Source organism: Carassius gibelio, chromosome B10, assembly GCF_023724105.1.
Source record: "Carassius gibelio isolate Cgi1373 ecotype wild population from Czech Republic chromosome B10, carGib1.2-hapl.c, whole genome shotgun sequence".
NCBI lineage: Eukaryota > Metazoa > Chordata > Actinopteri > Cypriniformes > Cyprinidae > Carassius > Carassius gibelio.
In genome coordinates, this window is record NC_068405.1 from 7,821,282 (window position 1) to 7,844,565 (window position 23,284).

The 23,284-nt window shown below is 38.5% G+C and overlaps 1 protein-coding gene across 7 annotated transcripts in view; it reads left to right on the forward strand.

Moving 5' to 3' along the window:
• LOC127965891 (polypyrimidine tract-binding protein 3-like) overlaps positions 1 to 23,284 on the forward strand; it is a 62,435-nt gene that overhangs the window by 31,409 nt on the left and 7,742 nt on the right. For 4 of the 7 annotated variants that reach the window (XM_052566596.1, XM_052566600.1, XM_052566595.1 and 1 more), the window contains 11 exons: positions 5,201 to 5,370; positions 7,128 to 7,274; positions 8,173 to 8,340; positions 9,054 to 9,164; positions 13,980 to 14,154; positions 16,762 to 16,836; positions 18,269 to 18,405; positions 20,799 to 20,832; positions 21,245 to 21,337; positions 22,521 to 22,737; positions 23,098 to 23,175. In XM_052566596.1, coding sequence (XP_052422556.1) covers positions 5,201 to 5,370; positions 7,128 to 7,274; positions 8,173 to 8,340; positions 9,054 to 9,164; positions 13,980 to 14,154; positions 16,762 to 16,836; positions 18,269 to 18,405; positions 20,799 to 20,832; positions 21,245 to 21,337; positions 22,521 to 22,737; positions 23,098 to 23,175 — 1,405 coding nt within the window. The remainder of the gene's footprint in view (positions 1 to 5,200; positions 5,371 to 7,127; positions 7,275 to 8,172; positions 8,341 to 9,053; positions 9,165 to 13,979; positions 14,155 to 16,761; positions 16,837 to 18,268; positions 18,406 to 20,798; positions 20,833 to 21,244; positions 21,338 to 22,520; positions 22,738 to 23,097; positions 23,176 to 23,284) is intronic. The other 3 variants (XM_052566601.1, XM_052566599.1, XM_052566598.1) reach the window with 1 other exon arrangement.

A 23,284-nucleotide genomic window follows, 5' to 3' on the forward strand; every position in this document is an offset into this window, starting at 1 on the left:
GGAAAAGTGGGCCAATCATCTTTCTGTTCTCCTAGCGGCTGCTATGTGGCGAGATGCCTGTCTCTAGGACACATAAGAGTCTCACCCATGCATTATAAACAACTCCCTAGACAGAGTAAAGGTTCAGGTATAAAAATGCAAAATGTGTCCAAGATTGTGCTAATGAGGGATGTCATTAGGATGTGCTAAAATTTCATAATTGAGCTTATTCAAACTTGCACATTATATATTCCAAATGAGCCTCCAGGGAAGAAAACTGCAGACTAAGAGCTATTCAACAGTAGTTTATTGGTATTTTATTCCTAATATAATATATAAAAGCTTTTTTTCTTACAGCACATTGTTTTCATGGGTCCTTTTCTGCAGTATGGGAAAATATCATGAATTAAATCTGCTGTTCTGTAAGGGGTTTATCTTGTTTCTTTTCTCAGTTTGTTTGCTCTCTGCATGTGGTAGGCTACTGCCTCAGCCTGAATTGCGTTATGCCACCAGAGGTTTTGTTTTGTTGGCTGTTTAATCAGACCCATGTTCTGTGTGTTAACATTAGAAGTCTTGCAAGATGCATGCTTGTTTTTCATTATCCGTATTGATTTCGACTGAATCTAGATGCAGGGTCTGGACTGCGACAGACCTCATTAGTATAAAATAAGGGTTTGTATTTGTAGACATCAGTCTAGGCAGGACATAATTGGAAGTGACTATATTGTATAAGCTTGTGCAACTGGCTGTACAGGAATCAGTATGCATATACATTAGTAAACATGGTATACAAGGAAAAATTCTTTTTTTATTTATCAAAGTGCTGTATATTTTTAAGTAAATTGTTATTATTATAATCTGAAATGTATCATGGTTTTGGATGCCTTAAACATTTGCTGACACCAGCTTGCAAATAGACACTAGAAGGGAACCCAGGGAACAAATGTTAGTTAAAAAGAAAATGATAGCCTGAATGCACTGTACGTCGCTGTGCATATAAGCGTCTGCTAAATGCATAAATGTAAATGTAAATGTAAAAGGCTGTCACTCATTATCATAACCCCCATTGGACTACATGCTGTTTGGAGCCTGTTGCTTTGATAAGATAAGTTTCTTCTTATAAATGCTATTTCTGAGGTGAATTTCACTAGACCCCTTTGACAGTGATTCATTTTTACAGCTCTAAAGCACACACTACAATGATTTGAGTCTTGTTGGTTGTTTAGTCACTTGTATACTTTTCCTTTTAGTGTAAATGTTGCATTATAAATGAGAAGTAGTCTCTTGATTCTGGGAAAAAAAAAGGCTATTGAGACGAGATGAAACCTCAAAATTTGTGAGGGATGGCAAGGTACGGGCTGGTAAAGAAGGGACCTGGTTATAAGATATGAGATGGGTCTGTGCTGGGCTGTGAGGGGAGGGATGGGAACACTGGACTAGGAGGGATTGATGGGTCACTGTAAGTGGTGAATCTAGATCACTGTGCTGGGCTGTGAGGGGAGGGTCTAGATCAGGGGTATTGAATTAAAATTCTAAGAGGTCCAGTTAGAAAAAAAATCAGCAACCAAAGGTCCGCAAAATCACAATAACTAACTTGTGTTATCATTCAGTGCCACAGCCTAGTAGTTGTATGAAAATATGTAAGTAGCCTAGTCAAGAGACGACTGTCAAATAAAATGAAAGTACAAATTGAATAATATTTCAACAATATTTATTGTCAGTTTATATATTGAGCTGTAGGGAAATAATAAGTACTCTAATAATAAATAATAAATGATCAATTTAAATAAAATAAAGGCTGCATTTAAAAATAAATTAAAAATAAATAAAACACAACAGAGAGCTTTTGAAAAATGTGCATCTCAAAATAAAGTGCTTAATTTTAGAAAAAGGAAATAAAAAGTATAGCTTGAGTTTCCCTTTTACTTTTTAGTTAACTTCCTTTCACAACTTAAGTTTAAACACATTTTAAAATAAACAATCTCAACACGTTAACAATTGAACAGCTTTAACACCTCCTTTTCTCTTTCTTTCCCTTTTATATCCCACTTCCACACTTTCTCTTGCTTAGTGAGAAAAGTGAGCCCTTGGTTGTCCTGCCAGGATTTTAAATCTGGGCTGGAATGGCGTCAGGGCCATTCTCAAACACATGTGCAGGTGCTCATTGGTGAGCCTGGATCGGTATTTGCTTTTAATAATGTTCATTGTGGAGAAAGCTGCCTCACAGTTGTATGTGGAGCCAAACATGGTTAAGATGTACAAGGCTACTTTCCTCAGACCTGGGAAAGCGGTCTCTGGGACCATTTGAATCCAGAAAGTGGTAGGATCAGTTTTTCCGAAATGCTCTTTCAAGGCCACATCTTCTTGTAGATCGATCAGTTGGATCTGGAGAGGCCCAGCATTTTCCCACTTGAAGAGCAGTGTGACTTCCTTTGAGAACTCCCTGACATCTGTGATGAGGAATGGGTTCTGAATGAAGAGGGTGAGCTGCTGTCCAAGGCTGAAGCTGTCAAAACGCATGCTGAAGTTTACAATCAGCTTGTCAAGAAAGTCAACAAAAGAAGACACATCTCTCTCACCCTGAACCTGTTCCTTCACAGTTGGAAAGTGTGCACAGTCTGCCATCAGGTCTTCCCTAAACAACACAAGCTTCCTCTGAAAGGAGCGGACAGCTGTCATCAGATCACAAACTGAATTGTCCTTGCCCTGTAGCTTTAAATTCAGTTCATTCAGGTGTGATGTGATGTCAACCAAAAAAGCCACAATATCCATCTTCTTGTCATCCTCCAAAAAGAGAGAAAATGTTGTTGCCTTCTGGTTCTTCAGCTGTGCCAAGAAAGCTGCGATTTCCCCTCGGATGGACCAAAAGCGCTCCAACACCCTACCTTTGCTGAGCCATCTTACATTGTTGTGTAGCAGAAGGTCATCAGCATTTGCATCAACTTCTCTGAGAAATTCCCGGAGCATGCGATGCTGATGGGAAGAGGAAGCTCTGAGGAAGTTTATCATTCTCATCATTGTGTTCATCACCACAGCATACTCGTCTGACAGGGTGGAGCACAGGACTGACTGGTGAATTATGCAATGGTAAGAGATGAGTTGAGGATTGTCATCTTTCAATCTTGCCACAGCTCCTCTTTCTCTCCCTACCATGGCAGGGGCTCCATCTGTGGTTATTGAAACCACTTGCTTCAGCTCTATTGCCCTCTTCTTTAACATCTCCTTTATGGCCAGGTAGATGTCCTCTCCTCTCGTACTGGTCTGAAGGGGTGTGACACCTAACAGGTCTTCACAGAACTCTTCCTTGTCCTTGTTGAAGAACCTCACAAAAACTGACAGCTGAGCATTGTCAGACACATCAGTGGACTCATCTACAGCTAAGCCTATGCATGGTGCCTTGTGAATCGCTTCATCCAGCTGAGCTAGCACGTCATCGGTTAATATTTCGGTTTTCTTTGTTGCTGATGATGCTGACATAGGTATTTGCTTGATTTTTACACACATGTCGTCTTTTTGTTTCCCCTCAAATAAGGTTTCAGCTACCGCACTCATGCACTCCTTGACAACCCCTCCATCAGTAAATGGTTTTTTATGTTTGCCCAAAATCCAAGCAACTTTAAGGGAACATTCGTTAGCACGTTGTTGGGCAGTGAATGAATGTGTTAGGATTCTGCTGGATCGATCATATTGGGCTTTTAGATCGTTTATTTTCTGTGCCCTCAGTGCGGATTTAAGTGGGTATGTTTGGTCAAAAGATTTGTGCTTTGTCTCATAGTGGCGCTTCACATTGCCGCTTTTAATAATCGCGACAGTCTCTGAACATATGAGACATACCGGTTTTGAACTGCCCGTGGGAAGAATGAACATGTAAGAATCCGTCCATTCTTGATTAAAAGCTCTGTTTTCGCTGTCCACTTTTCTTTTTTTAGAGCACGCCATGTGAAACATTTTCTCTCATTCGTCTCGTCTCGTCTCGTCTCGTCTCTCCCTCTATGTGTGTGTGTGTGTATCTCTCTCGCTGTCTGACTCGAGTAGTATCACATGACATGATTTACAACACATGCTATTGGTCTGTGAGTTTCCTGGGCCGCGCTAAACCAGTACCATAGATGCTAGAAAAGCTGCGCGGGTTAAAATAGAAACGCTCCGACAAAAGTCAATAATTCTAAATAATTTATGGGTTATTGGTCCGGGTCCGGATAGAACGGCGGCTGGATCCGGATCCGGACCGCGGTCCGCCTATTAGTGACCTCTGGTCTAGATCAATGTGCTGGGCTAAGACAGGTGGGTCTAGATCTCTAAGAGGGAGGGATAGGATCACTGTTAGTGGTGTATCTAGATCACTGTGCAGAGCTGTGAGTGGAGGGTCTAGATCACTGGGCTTTGATGGTGGGATTTGATCACTGTGCTGGGCTGTGAGGAGCCAGATCACTAGGCTATATGGGGAGTGTCTGGATCACTGTAAAATGTGTCTGTATGTCCTGCTGATGGCAGCACTTTCTTTTGTGCACTGCTGTTTCTCTGTGCCTCCTCGCGTCGACAGAATGCTCAGAATGTTCAGAGACAATTTGAAGCAAAGCATTCGAATGTAGCCCACTCCTGGTTGTAATATGTCTTGGTAAAAAAATAAATGAAAGTATAATACATTCTACCATTATTAAATTTTTCACCTGACACTGAGACTGATAGTGATTGTTTAGATGCTGTTATCTGTAATCATATGATCACAAGCAGCACAAGAGCTTGAAAGAAAACTGCAAGGGTTGAAAGCTGAGGCCAGGCACTCCGCCACGGTCTGTCTCTGTTAAACCTGTCACCAGCCTGTGATGTGCCCATGGACATAGCCAAGTGCCAAATGCCCCACAGTGGGTGCCATTTGGAGTCTTGACAGGCTTCAGAGGCCTGCTTAATCCTGTAAGGATGTCATATTGTTTCGAGGGGAAGAGTCAGAGATGCTGCCCACCACTGTCATATTGTCTGGTTTATGTTTCTGCCCATGTTTGTTTGTCTGGTGTCTCTCGACCTTCATTGAGGGTCCTTTGTGAGGCCAAAATATTTTGTAACCGTGACCTTTTTGGTGTCAGTCAATCAATAATAATAGTGTTTGGTGTCTGACGGGTCTTGCTTTTGTAATATCCATGTACATCAATGCCAGTTTTGGTATTTGGAAAACTGGTCAAAAAAAATTACAATCTGTCTTTTTCTTTTTCCTCTTTGGCAGCTAATGGCACTGACAGTAAAACATATAAAGGAGAACGATCTCCTTGTGACCCCTCCCGTGTCCTCCATATCCGCAGAGTTCCCATCGAAGTGTCCGAGGCAGAGGTCGTCTCACTAGGAGTTCCTTTCGGCAAAGTCACCAACCTGTTGTTGCTTAAAGGGAAAAACCAAGTAGGTGCTCCATTAACCTGCAAACACATCTCTGCCCTTTCTTTCAGCTCTGTAAGCATTTTGCAGCATGACCATTGGAACCTCAGGCATTTAAGGAACACTGATGGGTTTGAAATTTGCCTTTTGAGATCCTCAAACCTCACCTTATGCTTTCATGTTGGTTTAGCAGGGGAATTTCTGGATTAAACGGCATGAATAAGATCAGAGAAAACCAGCATACATATTCCCACTCTTAAACCTCTGTGTAATTCATCACAGTGTAACTAACATGATTTAGGAAATGTAGGCCTACTTCCTCTGTGCAGACAATGGTGTGACAATACCATTGTTCCTGGCATTGTCTTGGAAAAAAAAAATGAAGCTTATTATTATTGCTGTCAAATGATTAATAGCGATTAATCGCATCCAAAATAAAAGCTTTTGTTTACATAATATTTCTTAGTATACTGTCACTGTGTATATTTGTTATGTATATATAAATACAAACACATGCATGTAAATATTTTTTTAAATAAATATTAAATATTTTTGTGTACGAACGTATGTATAAACATTTTTATGTATAAACGTAAATATTTTCAAAATATATACTTTGTGTGTATTTATTTATACATAATAAATATACACAGTACACATACATAATGTAAACAAAAACTTATTTTGGATGCGATTAATCACGATTAATCGTTTTACAGCACTACTTATTAAGATTTATTTTAGGCAATTAACTTAATAATGTAAACATCATGGGTATTTTATTTAAATCATTTAAACAAAAATGTTCTATTACTTTTTATTTTTGAGGGTGTAAAGCTTATTTATTCTTCTTTCAGATAATGTATAAATCTTAATTTCCATAAATTTAACCTTATCGCTAGTCTTGAGATCCAAGGTGTACATTTGTGTTACAGTAATGATAATGTAATTTTTTCATAAATATATAAATCTTAAAATAGGGATCATTCTCTTTTTCCTTCAGACTGAACTGAATTATAACTCTGATATAACTTTTTTTTTCATGAGACTGACCTATAAAACAAATAAAACCACAATTCTAAGAAATAACACCATCAAAGAATAATTTTGTCTGTATTTTTCCTTCATAAGGAATGATGAGTACAAGGGTCCAGATCTGTTTTCGCTTCATTAGTAATGGCCAGTGATATAAACTGAAGTGTGCATCCTTTCAAACACATCAAGGTCCATCTAATAACAGATGCCCTGCAAAAACACAGCAGTCTCCCACTCTGGCATCTTTTCATATTCAAATGGAAACTGGCATGTTTAGACAAGAAAACACAGGCAGACAGATTTCTAATGCCCCTGTTGCATAATATGTTGTTTGCTGCTTGATTTGATTGAGGCTTCAAAAGATTTGGTTTATTGTCAGATTCTGCATCTATAAATCTTTCACACCTTGCTTGATGAGGTCAGAATAATTAATAGAGGTGTCTGTTAAGATAAGCATCACTACTGTATTGCTCATGCTTAGGGTTAGTGATTTCCACAATGCTTCGACTTGAAGTATTAAACATTGTCCTGCCACAGACAAGGTTAAGCGTGCTCTATTGTCCGTCCATAAGTGCAGAGCAGCACTTATTCTTCTTCATCTCCATTTCTTTTAACCCACTAATAATAATTTAATTTGCATTAAAACAGACTATGAAAAAGTCGGATTAACTGACACCACTTATGTGCAATTATCTGAATGCTGTTGTTATCAGGGTTGATACAGTATGTCTCTCTTTGCACTGCAGGCTTTTATAGAAATGGCTTCTGAAGAAGCAGCTATCACCATGGTCAACTACTACACCACAGCCACACCCCATGTCCGCAACCAGCCCGTCTACATCCAGTATTCCAACCACCGTGAGCTCAAGACTGATAATCTGCCCAATCAGGGGGTGAGAATTACTGTCACTCCAAACACTTTTAAATACCTCTTTCCCCGGCATAGTAGTGGTAATGACAGAGAACATTATCCAAGATTTTATAAAAACATGCTTTAAAATTGTTTTTGTTTAAATGCAATTTTTAAGTTGCTGTCACGTTTATTGAGGCTTGGCCAAATTTCATGGCCGAAATTTTGTAATTTCAGTAGGAATCTGCATGATTGGGAGTTTTGTGTGAGGATGAAACAACATGCAGATTTTACATTGGTTAAAGAGAGTGTTCACCAACCAAAAGCTGCTTGTACAGTACAGTACAATGACATCAGAAATTTGACTCCACCTGTAGATATATACTTTTTTTATTCATATTAGTTCTCATGAGTTATTATTTATTGAATATACTGTATACTGTTTTCAGTTGTGTTTAATATATTGACTAATAATAAGTAAAAAATAAATTATTCTTATTAATGCATGCAATTTTACTTCTATTAAAAACATTTAATAAAATAAATTGCTATGTCATAAAGTGGCAAAGAAAAAGCAACTTTCTGAAAAGAAAACTTTCTGACCTTGTTATAGGTGGAAATGCCCCACTATATTCCTGAGAGGCTCTAACATTGAACCTATACAAAATTGAGCTTGTTTTCTTTTAATGAACTGGTGCAAATGATATCTCTGCATATTTAGTGCCTCCTTTAATCTTTTGCTTTACCCAGAGCTATTAGTTTTACAATATGTAAAACGGCTTATTACAGAGTCATTTGCTGATAGTGCATTTTAGTGCTTTGGGAATCAGGCATACCCACTAGTGCAGTAGTAAGACTGAGGTGTATTTGCATGTACTCTGCATGAGTGTAAAGTTTTAGAAGAGTTTATAGAGTGTTAACCCTGTATGTCTCATTTGTAGAGGGCTCAGGCTGCTTTGCAAGCTGTCAATGCAATGCATTCTGGGAATATGACTCTCTCTGGGACTGCGACAGCCAGTGATGGTGGATTGATGCCGGGACAGAGTCCTGTGCTTCGTTTAATAGTAGAGAATCTCTACTACCCAGTGTCTCTAGAAGTGCTACACCAGGTAAAACTACACTATACAGAAATTTTATGATTCTTTCATATAACGCTTGTCATTGATCTCAAATTGGTTTTGAAATTGGCACTGATTCCTGATTCAATTCTGATTCAGAAGCCTTTGATAAAAATGTTTTACTTGATACCAACTTTCATTTTGATATTTGGGAATATTTTTATTAAAATATCAGCATGCTTTTTTTCAATTATATTTGCACTTGATCGATATGTCAAGTAATATAATGACATGCAGAGACATTGCTTTCCACAATATGTCAAGCAGGATATTTCCATTGTAGTCTCAAATACTTGTTGCCTTATTTGTTTGCTTACACTGTTTTAATTGTTTACCATGTACACTTCCTGCTTTATCACCTAGTGACCTTGTAAAACTCCCTGGCACAAAATGCTTGTGTTTAGAGGTTTCATGTAGGTCAGTCGTGTGGAACGCAAAAGCTCAGCATCTTAAACCAGCCTGAGGTTGTTTACTGGTCCCAGTGGAATAAAAGGCTGGTTTCCACTGGAGACTGGTCAAGTTTATTGGTTTTTATTGGGATTCTGGCCACTTATCAGTCGGCTGACCATCTAAACCAGCTCAAAACCATCTTGGTCAGGTTGGGTGACCAGCTAAACTGAAGAAGAACAAACCACCTTGGGCTGGTTTAAACTAGACGTTCTAATATATCTGTTTTTAATGTTCTTGTCCTCTCTTAAATTTAGATCTTCTCAAAATTTGGAACGGTCCTGAAGATCATTACCTTCACCAAGAACAACCAGTTCCAGGCCTTGCTTCAATATGCAGATCCAATGAACGCACATCACGCCAAAGTGGTCAGTCCTGAAATATAACCCACAAAATGCTCTTGTTATCTCATTGGTGGGATGAACTGGGTTGGCAGCCATGCTAGTTTATTTCCTCAGGCTGTCTGTGGAGACAGATGGTTTATCTGTGGTCAACTCTGCTTCCTAATCGCTCGGCCGCCCCGTATAATCAAAGCTTCACAATCAATCACAAGGCTGCTCACACCTGTCCTCCATCACCTCAGTTTTGGTGCTGTCTGGTATTTTTTTGGTGCAGAGCCGAAAATTTGTCAAAGCAACAGGAAGACGACAGGAAAACCAGCTCCCAGTAGACCGCACAAATCAAACCGCCCTGTAATTAATATGTCACCGTTGAGGTTATCTAATGAATGCCAATGCAGCTCACCAGGGGAAAAAGAGCTAGCAAGTAATTACTCCTCTGGTCTGAGGGTGTTATCTATTGTGCGGCTGCCATGTTGCATTGCCTCCTTGCACAAAGAGAGTATTTGTTAGTGTAACAGGAGGGGTGGGGACAGGGGTCTTTTTTGAAATGGGCGATGAAGCCCCCCTTCCTCCCGTTTAAAATTGCTGCAAAAAAGAACCATTGTTCACAAATGCACCTTACTTTCTCTGCACTTTTGGCTGGAAAAGCGCAAGTGATTATCAATTGCAACAGTGTAACACTAAGTACATTTTTACATGATATGAAAATTACATAAAGTAGCATTCAAAAGTTTAAATAATGGATAGTTTTATTCAGCAAAGATGCATTACATTGATCAAAAGTGACATTAAAGACATGTAACCATTTTTTTTTTATTTCAAATGAATGATGTTCTTTGTAACTTTAAATTCATCAACAGTGCTGGATAGTAACTGATTGCATGTAATCTGGATTTCATAATCAGGTTCCATAAATTAAGTATTGGTAATTAGGCTATATTACATTTTAAATTATTTGTGATCAGACTGCTTTTTTTTATTGATTACATATTATTCACATGGTCACATGACATTGAGGTAAACTGGTATAATATTTCAAGTGTTTTATTTTGATTGTTTATTTTAACTTGACGTTTTTCAATTAATTAGAAGCTTTTCATTAAATTCACAAAGCCTCTGCTGTTACTTTGCTGAAACTTTGACGTAATGTAATGTGTAATGCACTTCATGAATTCAATGGAGTATATTTTCCTTCTTTTTATATTTTTATATCAACATGATCAATATGATACAAGATTATCCTTTTTAAATAAATGTGATAAATAAGTTAGGTCAAAAGTAATCTAAAAGTAATCCAAAAGTAGTTTGATTATATAAAATGTGTAATGTAATGGATTATGTTGCTGATTACTATTTTTGTCGTGTAATTTGGAATCAGTAAAGGACTACAGTTTGTAAGTAATCGACCTGTTCATCAAAAAAGTGTATCACAGTTTCTAGAAAAATATGAAGCAGCACAACTGTTTTCAGCATTGATAATTAGGGCTGTCACTTTTAGTTCAAAAATCGATTGCACAATCCATCTGTCCAACAAAAAAAAGTTTCGAAAATGAAAATAGTGTATCGATTTTAACCAAATATGTATAGTATTAATTTTAAAAGAATTAAACAATTATAAAATATATATGTAACAAAACTCACAAACAAGCAGAAAAAGAAAATAAAGAATTCCGAAAGCGCAGTAACACCTCTTATGCTGCGTTGCGTTCACACCAAACTCGAACAGAGCGTCTGGGGTGAATGATTTCAATGTTAAGTCGATGTAAAGACGCGTTTGCGCGCGTCTGGAGGTCTCTTGGCGTGGTAGACATGAATTCACCTCATTCGCGCATCTAGTTACAGGAGATTTTGAATCATGAAAAGGACTGTTGCAAGCTGACAGCGACCAGCTTTTGTGCCTTGCGCAGCTGTAACTGAGTGTCATGTGACACCAAAGACTGGAGTAATGATGATCCTGACAATTCAGCTTTGCATCACAGCAATAAATTACATTTTACAATATATTTAAATAGAAAATAGTATTTAAATTGTAAAATATATTTATTACTGTTTTTACTGTATTTTTTATCAAACAAAAGAGCTTTGATAAACTTAAACGGATAGTTCACCCAAAAATCTAAATTATGTCATTAATAACTTAATAATAACCCTCATGTCGTTTCAAACCAGTAAGACCCCCATTTATCTTGGGAACACAGTTTAAGATATTTTAGATTTAGTCCGAAAGCTTTCTGTCCCTCTATTGAAGCTGTGTGTACAGTATAGTGTCTATGTCCAGAAAGGTAAGAAAAACATAATAAAAGTAGTCCATGTGACATCAGAGGGTCAGTTAGAATATTTTGAAGCATCGAAAATACATTTTGGTCCAAAAATAACAAAAACTATGACTTTGTTCAGCATTGTCTTCTCTTCCGTGTCTGTTGTGAGAGAGTTCAAAACAAAGCAGTTTGTGATATCCAGTTCATGAATAAATCATTCGATGTAACCGGATCTTTTTGAACCAGTTCACCAAATCGAATTGAATCGTTCACTCCAATACACATTAATCCACAAATGACTTAAGCTGTTAACTTGTTTAATGTGGCTTACACTCCCTCTGAGTTCAAACAAACCAATATCCCGGAGTAATGCATGCACTCAAACAGTACACTGACAAATGAACACCGAGCCGAGCCAGATAACGAACAATAGACTGACTCGTTCACGAGTGAAGAACCGGTTGCATCGGTGTTCGGATCACCAGTAGTTCTTTTGGACAGTTCGATTCAATAAACCGGTTGAAGAAAATTTTTCACCGGTTCTTTTGCGCTCGACGTAATGGCGTCATTTGCGATGATTGCCCTTGATTCAAGCCTTCGGTTTACCCACGCTCATAACACTAGCACAGAATCAGTTCAGAATCAATCACCAAAAGAATCAGTTCAGTTCAGACGCTCTGTGTGTCGGTCTGCTTCACGCTGAATCACACATGCGCAGTATCATCAGCTCCTCGGTTCTTGAATTGGACGCATCTGACAGAAACGGTTCTTCACTCGTGAATGAGTCAATGTTTTGTTCGTTATCTGGCTCGGCTCGGTGTTCATCTTCATCTCTCTCTTCACAGCAGTTCAGTCAGTGTACTGTTTGAGTAAATGAATTACTCCTAGATATTGGTTTGTTTTAACTCAGAGGGAGTTTCAGCCACATTAAAAAAGTTAACAGCTTAAGTCATTTGTGGATTAATGTGTATTGGAGACAAGAACCGTTTAAAACGATTCAGTTTGATTTGGTGAACTGGTTCCAGAAGATCCGTTTACATCGAATGATTTGTTCGCGAACCGGATATCACAAACTGCTTTGTTTTGAACTCTTTCACAACAGACACAGAAGAGAAGACAATGCTGAATAAAGTCATAGTTTTTGCTATTTTTGGACCAAAATGTATTTTCGATGCTGCAAAATATTCTAACTGACCCTCTGATGTCACTTGGACTACTTTGATGATGTTTTTCTTACCTTTCTGGACATGGACAGTATACCGTACACACAGCTTCAATGGAGGGACTGAGAGCTCTCGGACTAAATCTAAAATATCTTAAACTGTGTTCAGAAGATGAATGGAGGTCCCATGGGTTTGGAACGACATGAGGGTGAGTTATTAATGACATAATTTAGATTTTTGGGTAAACTATCACTTTAAGGTGCCCATTTCAAAAACTCTAACCAGGCTCAAACGTGTGAAGGGTAGTCTATATATTTCTGCTGTAATGGACCGGGTGTTGAATTGCAGTTGCTAAGATGTTCTGAGTGTTTTCCAGCGTGTTGCTTTGTAGTTTCTAGGGCTGTTGGAGTGAGATGGTTGCTTATCAGCCCAAAAGAGCCCACCCTCGAGTCCTCACGATAATCTAAAGTGTAGATTTGGCATTAAATATAGACTAATGAGATCATTTTATCATCCAACACTGATTGCTTAAAGCCAGCGGCACAGACTTCTGCAGAACAATCCTTTATTCGTCCCTGTCGTTGCTCAGGCCACTGTCAGGATTAGATGTGATTTGCATTTGTCATCAGGGTTTAGTTAAATGAACTGGCTCCACGGGAGAAGTTATTTCACATCGCCTCCGCCCTGCCAAACCTGCTTCAGGCATACACAGACAATTCAATAATGAAAATGTCGCAGTGGATTAAGAGGCGAACTCTGTCATGTTGAGTGGAAATCTTGTTTTCTTATTTAAGGTTTATATATATCCAAAATGGCCTTAACGAGATGGAGATTATGGGCAAACTGTTTTGTCACTGTAATGGCTGAAACTCAGTGCCAGGGAAAGATTACTTTAAATGAAAATGATCTCTTTTCTTGCAAATATATTTTGAGGTTGAGTTTATATCGATTGGTTTTCACTGCACATGTTGCTTTTCATTCCGTTTGGCTTTGCACTTTGTCCTTCCTGTTTCTCAGACTCTGTGGAGATACAAACCTTGTGACTGTGGCTGCTTCTAGATCAGTTTTAAGAGTTTGGCTGTCGCTTGCTTTCAGATGTTGATTAACAGATAGAAAAAACTGAGAGGATATGCTCAGGCTCCATTAATCCCTGATGTAATGAAGCAGAGCAGGTGTAATCAATGAGAATGTGCCAAAATAGACCAATGTCCTGTGATCGGAAAGACAAACACGCTCCGGCTGTCTGCGCGGCTGCATGGATGACATGCAATGCTGGGTGAATCAAAAATATTTTCATTATATACTGTATCTGTACATGTGCAAAACACTTAATTGTTCTAAAATGGACTTGTTTTTATTTAAGCAAAGTATAATTTCTTTATTAGAGAATTGCATTGTAATGTTGTATGTGTCTGTGTTAGGCTTTGGATGGGCAGAACATCTACAACGGCTGCTGCACTCTGCGTGTTGAATTCTCCAAGCTGACCAGTCTGAATGTGAAATACAACAACGACAAGAGCAGGGACTTCACACGTCTAGACCTGCCCTCAGGGGACGGACAGCCCACGCTGGACCCCTCCATGCAGACCGCTTTTGGTAAGACACATACACACAGAAATACATGGGTGAGTGTTTGATCAGGGGAACCTTTGTCTCCTATTGATGATTTGAAACATACATAGTGTTTTAGTTTTAAAGAATAGATTTTATTAGCATTAGATTTTTTATTTTTAGATACTTAAAATATTTTTTATTACAGTAAATTGCATAGTAAATATGATGTTAAAATCTGGAAAATTCGACATGAAGTTTTATAATCATACGTTGCAATTATATTTTTAATAATTATACTTTTATTTTATATTCGTATACTTATATACGGATAAATAATATATAGTAAAACTGCTGTCTTTACCACTCAACGTTTTCGCCAAAAAACTGAAGTATATCATTACCATCACACATCATTACCGTCACACACAGTACCATAAGTTCACAGCATCCCAGAAATACCAAAACTCACCTGATCAAGGCCACGTCATCTGATTCAGGAAGTGTGGTTAATATTTTGACACATTAAATATGGTGTAAAGACATTTGAAGATATTTGAATATAATATTTAAGATAATGAAAAATACTTTCAGTACCAAATGTGTGTTTGTCAAATGTTGCACTAATTGGAGAATCCCATTCTATACATGGGATACTGGAGGAAGTTTTGTGGTGTCAGCATGTGTGTTGGAGCTGGTAGTGTATTAGATAAAAGAGACAACTTGTACCCAGATACAGACACTCACACTCACACACACACACACACACACACCCCATCTGCTTTAGTCTGTGATTTTCCTTTAGCTCTGAGGAAGTTTCTTGTCCCAAGCTAAAGGATGTCAGACTTAGGATGCTGCTTAAATGTCAGTTTTGATCTTGGGTATGAAGATATTTTGCACTGTTTACTTGAAAAATGTCCACTTTGATTTTAGATTTGTCACCAGATCATTTCAGTTTTACTTTGGCTTAAAAACATCTTAAAGGAACAGTTCACCCAAAATGAAAATTTCCTGAAAATGTACCCTCCCTCAAGATGTGGATGAGTTTGTTTCTGAGTTTTGCAGTGAATGGGTGCCGTCAGAATGACAGTCCAAACAGCTGATAAAAACATCACAATAATCCACAGCACTCCACTCCATCAGTTAAGGCTCGGAAACAAATCCACCATTAAGACATTTGTTTCTGGCTAAAATATGAGTCCTTTATCCACAATACTGGTATCTCTAGTGAAACTATTTCTTATCTGAATCAGGAGAGAAATATGCACAGACGAAGCACTGTTTATGAGTGAAAATTGTCCAAAACAGTTCTGAACAAATATGCAGGCGGATTTTGATGTGGGTGACAACAGAGAATGGGCTTTTTTACTGAAAGAGTTAATATGGATTGTAGACTAGAATTTAACTTTAATGATGGATTTGTTTCTTCCAAACACATGCACAAGACAGTAACTGATGGACTGGAGTGGTGTGGATTACTTGTGAATTATTGTGATGTTTTCATCAGCTGTTTGGACTCTCGTTCTTACGGCACCCATTCACTGCAGAGGATCCGAAGATGAGCAAGTGTTGACCCTATACTTTGTTGATGCAATATTCCATTAATTTGTGTGTGTGTGTGTGTGTGTACTGACATTTGGTTTTTTAATCAAACCTGTCCATTTATCTAAAACTTATTTTCCATTAGAAAGAGCAGTGTAAAGCAGATATTTTCCTCACTTCCTCTTTGCCTGAACGATCCACGTGTGTTTTATTATAATGCTATCGGTTGGTTGCATGCAGACAATCAAAGGGCACGCCTTATCGCACATGCACACAAAGTTCTGTGGGCAGGACAGTGTTTGCAGGGTAGATTTATTGTGTGTGTGATTGTCAGAGGGGAGGCAGATAACTCTGACTGGCCATCCACACATCTTGTTGTCTCAAGCTCGGTAAATTACTCGCGCTGTCTCGAGCGAGAGGCGGTATGGATACTGATAAGGCCGGTGTGTATTCTTGTGTGTGTTTCTGTAAATCAGAGCTGATGAATTGTTTCTGGGCACAGCCAGGAATCTAAGGGGCGCTCGATGACGTCTCCAGACGCCCGCTAAAGCAATAAAAGCTGTTCAAATGGCAGCTTTTATTAGACCACTGCCATTTTGTCCGGCCTTCTTCCGCAACGGCCCTCGTGAAAATGTTTTATTGTTGTCAGTAGGACTGTTTTGAAATGTACGTCCACTGCTTGTTCTGAGCTCTGTGGTGGCTTACATCTCAATAGGCTGAATAAATCCATTTTAAACAATGGTGTCACACTTAAGCCGGTCCCTTCTGGGAATTCGAGATATTGCATGAACAAATTGTGAATTACATGAACTGAGCAAGTCAAATTATAGGACGATAATAAAACTGTATGTGCGCCTCTTTTATAGATTGTGCTGTTATACCGTTAATATAATTTAAGGCTCTCGCAGGGTTAGTGATTTTACATTAAGTTTAAATTTCATGACTCTAAAATGTCATGGTGTAACCAGTACAAAGTAATAATGTATTGCTCTCGCACCTTGAATTCATTTTTATTATTGTCACTATTAGTATTGTTTGGGTACAAATGTATTGTGCAAGGCTGACCCTGTGTGTGTGTGTGTGTGTGTGTGTGTGTGTGTGTGTGTGCAGGGGCTCCCGGGATAATTTCCTCTCCTTACCCCGGGGCGGCTGGTTTCGCCCCTGCTATCGGTTTCCATCAGGCAGGTGAGATTTCAGACACAGTCACACTCTCACATCACATCTCAGTAATGAAGGCAGCGTCGTGCGGCTCACGACAGTCTTCAGACTGAATGATCAGAAGTATTACTGTGTCATCACCTGAGTCACTTACAAGCCGCATCTGCAGATCGACACCTGCAAAATGAGCAAAGTGAAGAGGGACTAACACAAACACAAGTATTGACTTCACATATGAAAACAGTTTGAAAGCTTTGCATTGGGAATTGGCTATTGATTGGTTCGCTCCGTTTTGATTTATGCAGTCAATGCATCCAATTTTAGGGTGTAACATTTCTCTTTAATTACATTTTTCAAATAATAAAATGCAATAGCTAAAGTCACTGTGCAGCTTCACTTGAGTCTTAATTAATGTTTTCTTAAAGACAACATTTGAATATGAGTTAAATAATATATACAATGCTGTTAAAAAGTTTGGGGTCTATAAGATTTTAAAAATGTTTTTGAAAGAAATCAGTTTTCCTCTCCAAGGTGGCATTTGTTTTTATCAAAAATACAGTAAAACGTTAATATTATGAAATATTATTGCGGTTTAAAATAACTGTTTTCTATTTTAATTAATGTAATTTGTTGCAGCGATGCAAGGTTGTATTTTCAGCATCATTACTCCAGTCTTCAGTGTCACATGATCCTTCAGAAATCATTCTGATATGCTGATTTACTGCTCGAGAAACATTTCTTATCATTAAGTTGAAAACAGTTGTGCTGTTTAATATGTCTGTGTAAACAACACTTCTCAAAAGAACAGCTTTTTTTTTTTTTTTATAGAAATCTTTTATAAGATTATAAATGTCTTTACTGTCACTTCTGGACAATTAAATGCATCCTTGCCGAATAAAATCATACATTTTTGTAAATCATATAGACACCAAACATTCCAACGGCAGTGTATTATTTATCATATTCAAAATGAGACATGTATTCACCCTCGAGTTGTTCCAAATAAAATAATTTTCTTCACTTCTGACACAGAAATTATGGCATAATCAAGGCTTCAGTCAAATAAAAGTACCATTAATAATATTATCATAACAAATATATCAGTATTTTAATATCAGATCTCAAAAGTCCCATCCTACGTTATTTACCACTGAATATTTTTTCCCTCAATTGAAATAATTTGTCCTTCACATATTAAGCTTTGCTCTATTTTCACACTCCTGACCCTGATCTGGGCTGGCTTTATTTAAACCTCTTACTACAGCGACCATCCAATTCAATACTCATTTGGACTAAATTTACCCAGCATGCCTGAACACATTGATTCGATAAGCTATTACAAGAAGACCTTATGTTGCTCATCTGAAAGAGTGGCAACAGGTTGTGAAAACGGATGATTGTTCTAGAAGGTTCCCTTCCTCTCTCTCACGTTACCCCTCCTCATCTGTGCTCCGCTCAGGCTTGTCTATGCAGATGCCTGGTGCTCTGGGACCTCTCACCATCCCTTCATCAGCAATGACAGGACGGATGACCATTCACGGCATGGCCCCCACCGCCATCCACTCTGTGCTCCTCGTCTCCAACCTCAACCCCGAAGTGAGTTCCACCCCCACCACCCTCAATACCACCATCCTACGACATAACTAATGTCAACACAAGCGACTAACCTTTCTCTGTGAGCCCTTTCACCACAAATCTGTCATTTATATGGCATAAAACTGATTACAGCTGTAGGAAAGACTTTACAATTATACTGTAAGTGACCTTCAAAAAGCATTTAGGACCATACTGGTTTGTCAAATTTCTGAATCTGTCTGTCTGTGTAACCGTCTGTCTGTCTGTCTGTGTGTTTGTGTAACCATCTGTCTGTCTGTCTGTGTAACTCTCTTGTCTGTCTGTCTGTCTGTCTGTCTGTGTGTTTGTGTAACCATCTGTCTGTCTGTGTGTGTAACTCTCTTGTCTGTCTGTCTGTCTGTGTGTTTGTGTAACCATCTGTCTGTCTGTGTGTGTAACTCTCTTGTCTGTCTGTCTGTCTGTCTGTGTGTGTAACCATCTCTCTGCGTAACTGTCTGTCTGTCTGTGTAACTGTCTGTCTGTGTGTGTGTAACCATCTGTCTGTCTGTCTGTCTGTCTGTCTGTGTGTGTGTAACCATGTCTGTCTGTCTGTCTGTGTGTGTGTAACCATCTGTCTGTCTGTCTGTCTGTCTGTCTGTCTGTCTGTCTGTGTGTGTGTAACCATGTCTGTCTGTCTGTGTGTGTGTAACCATCTGTCTGTCTGTCTGTCTGTCTGTGTGTGTGTAACCATGTCTGTCTGTCTGTCTGTGTGTGTGTAACCGTCTGTCTGTCTGTCTGTCTGTCTGTCTGTCTGTGTGTGTGTAACCATGTCTGTCTGTCTGTGTGTGTGTAACCATGTCTGTCTGTCTGTCTGTGTGTTTGTGTAACCATCTGTCTGTCTGTGTGTGTAACTCTCTTGTCTGTCTGTCTGTCTGTCTGTGTGTTTGTGTAACCATCTGTCTGTCTGTGTGTGAAACTCTCTTGTCTGTCTGTCTGTCTGTGTGTGTAACCATCTCTCTGCGTAACTGTCTGTCTGTCTGTCTGTCTGTCTGTCTGTCTGTGTGTGTGTAACCATCTGTCTGTCTGTCTGTCTGTCTGTCTGTGTGTGTGTAACCATCTGTCTGTCTGTCTGTCTGTGTGTGTGTAACCATCTGTCTGTCTGTCTGTCTGTGTAACTGTCTGTCTTCTGTGTAACTCTCTTGTCTGTCTGTCTGTCTGTCTGTCTGTGTAACTGTCTGTCTTCTGTGTAACTCTCTTGTCTGTCTGTCTGTCTGTCTGTGTAACTGTCTGTCTGTGTGTGTAACTGTCTGTCTGTGTGTGTGTGTGTAACCATCTGTCTGTCTGTCTGTGTGTGTAACTATCTGTCCGTCTGTGTAATTGTCTGTGCGTGTGTGTGTGTGTGTGTGTAACCTTCTGTCTATCTGTCTGTATGTGTAACTGTCTGTATGTCTGTCTGTATGTCTGTGTAACTGTCTGTCTGTGTGTCTGTCTGTCTGTATGTCTGTGTAACTGTCTGTCTGTCAATCTGTCGATCTGTCTGTATGTGTAACCGTCTTTCTGTCTGTCTTGTCTGTGTAACCGTCTGTCTGTCGGTCTGTGTAAATGTCTGTCTGTCTGTCTATCAGCCTGTTTTACTGCCTGTCGATCTGTCTAACTGTCGATCTGTCTGTCTTGTCTAACTGTCTGTCTGTCTGTCGATCTGTCTAACTGTCGATCTGTCTGTCTTGTCTAACTGTCTGTCTGTCGATCTGTCTGTCATGCCGTGTCTGCCATGATTGTGTAGCCTAGTGAACCAAGACCATTTTGAAGGCTCAGGAAACCTTTGCAGGTGTTTTGAGTTGATTAACTGATTGGTCACCATATTCTAATTTTTTGAGATTTGTTGGGTTTTTGTTAAATGTAGGCCAAAATCATCACAATTGAAAGATCCAAAGACAGTAAACTACTTCAGTCTGTGTGCATTTAATTTATTTAATGCATGAGTATCACAATTTGAGTTGAATTACTGAAATAAATGAACTTTCCATGACATTCTAATTTGAGATGCACCTGTAGGTCTATTGGAATAATCTGAGCAATTATTTTTCTAATAGTATTGCACAGAGACAATAATAGAAGTTTAAACACTCACTGACCTTTAATATCAGTGACTTTACAGTGATTCCCTCTAGTCTTTTTTTTCGTCATGTGAGCTAATCCAAACCTATTTTCATGTGTCTTTATTCAGTCTCAGCAATTGGTGTCACAAGACACTTTCTTCATTTAATTCTGTAGTGTTAGTGACCAGCATTCACCTTGAATTGCTCAGTGTCAACATGTTTCACAGCCAATCAACGCATCTATTAATGTTTCTTCATACATTTTACACATACCCATTTCATCTTTTTCCAGCACTTTTACAATTTTTGTACTAAGTGAATTTTCATCTCTTGCAGAGCATTTCTCCACACGGGCTCTTCATTTTATTCGGTAAGGATGAATTTATTACTCTTCTAGATTAGATGTGCAGACGGCTGTTTTTATAAAAGCAGTAGAGGATAGAAGCTGAGCGATGAGACCATTTCCTTACGAACACACACTCAGGAGATTATTTGCAGATTGTGACCCCGTCATATGAATGTTCAAATTTTCTCATACATACGCTCAGCGTGTGCCATTGTTATTCTCCCTACAATTTAATAACTGTCAACATCAGAGACAGACCTTACTGTGAGTGATATCCTTTAAAACGTTTTCTCGTCTGAGCATGTGAGGAGTTACTGTCGCCCTCTGCCTTCAATAATGAAACACTGAGATCCGCAGATAGCGTATTATTTGCTGTGAATTGTGTTCATGGCGTGTTTGAGCACAAAAAGTCTACATTTCTCTTTTATCCCTGCAGGAGTGTATGGAGATGTTCACAGAGTCAAGATTCTGTTCAACAAGAAAGAGAATGCCTTAATACAGATGGCAGACGCCACGCAAGCCCAGCTCGGTACGTCAGGTTTTACACCGAAATCCTTTTCATCTTTTATACCTTCGCTTCATCCTTTGATCAGCCGTCTTCATCAGTGATTTCTGTGTCTGTATTAAAGCTACAAATCATTTTCATCAAATATTCTGATGCAATTTAGTAATAGATTTTGAAATGGTGCAAGGAGAAATGAAAGGACTTGTACACATTGCAAAGGTTTGGTTGTGATGACCATGTTTAAATGCAGGAGCGAATGCTCTGTAGTATTGATTGATTGCAGATTGCGATGCTTGATAATGATGACATTGTTTTGATGTCTCAAGGCTATAAACAAAAAATGCAGATTTATTTATTAAATTGAAAAAATGAGTGGATGAAAAAATTTATTTTGTGTAAATTGCTTGTGAAAACATTCTTGTGTAAACTTTCATATCAAATGCTACGTTTACATACAAATACTGTGCAAAATCTAAGTGTAAATGTAGAATATGAAAGTTTACACAAGAATGTTTTCACTAGCAATTTACACAAATTCAATTTTTCATCCACTCCTAAAAATGATTTACACACACATTTACAAAACAATTGTGAACAATGCACAGAAAAAAAAATGGTTTGATTTAAAAATGTACAACATTTTGCACAGTAATTAATGTGAGAATAATTTTTGCTGATTATTTATTCAAATTTACATAATGGTTTTGCTAACACACTTCAGACATTTTCAGAAGAACGTTTCGCCACCGATTTATACTTATGCTATTGATTTACAAATTAACTTTTTTGTTTTATCGATGTTTTATGCAGTAATTTGTGTTTGAATCAATTTGCAAATCATTTACACATTTACTTTAAAATGTTTTGCGAAACTATTAACAGAAATTTATATAAAAATTGGTTTTATGCACAATTTTCACCTAAATTTATGTAAAAATGGTTTTGCTATTGATTTAAACAGAAATTAACGTAAGAATGTTTTTACAAACAATGTACAGTTCATGAATGAATGAACCTAAGAACCTTTGTGTAAGAATCATTTAGAAAAATGATTTATTCAGAATTTCAGTGTGTGTAAAAATATTAGAATAGAACTGAGTTTTTGTTGTTCAAATGTAAGAAAAAGGTCTGTTCGGAGTATGTGTAATATGATGTGTCTCAGGGTTAACACTTATCTGTAACATTATCTCTGGGTTTGTTTGTGAAGCCATGAGCCATTTGAACGGTCAGCGTCTTCATGGTAAGGTGATCCGTGTGACCATCTCGAAGCACCAGACGGTGCAGCTCCCCAGGGAGGGTCAGGAGGACCAGGGCCTGACCAAAGACTTCAGTGGGAGCCCGCTGCACCGCTTCAAAAAGCCCGGCTCCAAGAACTTCCAGAACATCTTCCCTCCCTCCGCCACCCTGCACCTCTCAAACATCCCGTGAGTGACTGGCACACACACATACACACACACACACCGGGCACCACCCGCTCAGGCCGCTGGCTTACTTGGTGCAAATTTCAACATTAAGGATGGAATTAAAACTTAAACTGTATTCAATTCTTAGGGTGTCTAAAAAAATATAGACGTTGGCTGTATTGCAATATATAAAAAATGTGTTGTTCGAATTTCCAGAAAAAGAAACATCATTGTAATGCATAACATTACAGTTTTATACCACTTATGCCCCACACATATTATCATATTAGCGCTTGTTTCACTCCACTGGAAGTTTTGCATTATTGGTGGCATCAGATAAGGTGGTATTTTCGTCCTTTCTTTGTTTCTTTCCTCCCCCAGTCCCTCCACTACGGATGATTTTCTGAAAGACCTGTTTGCCAGTTCTGGATACACAGTCAAGGCCTTCAAGTTTTTCCAGTGAGTTTTCTTCACATGTATTTCTGTTCTCAGCCTTCATTTATTTTAATAAGTATTTGTTCACATGGGGAAGAGTCTGCTTATATCTTTATTAATGACAACTTGGCCA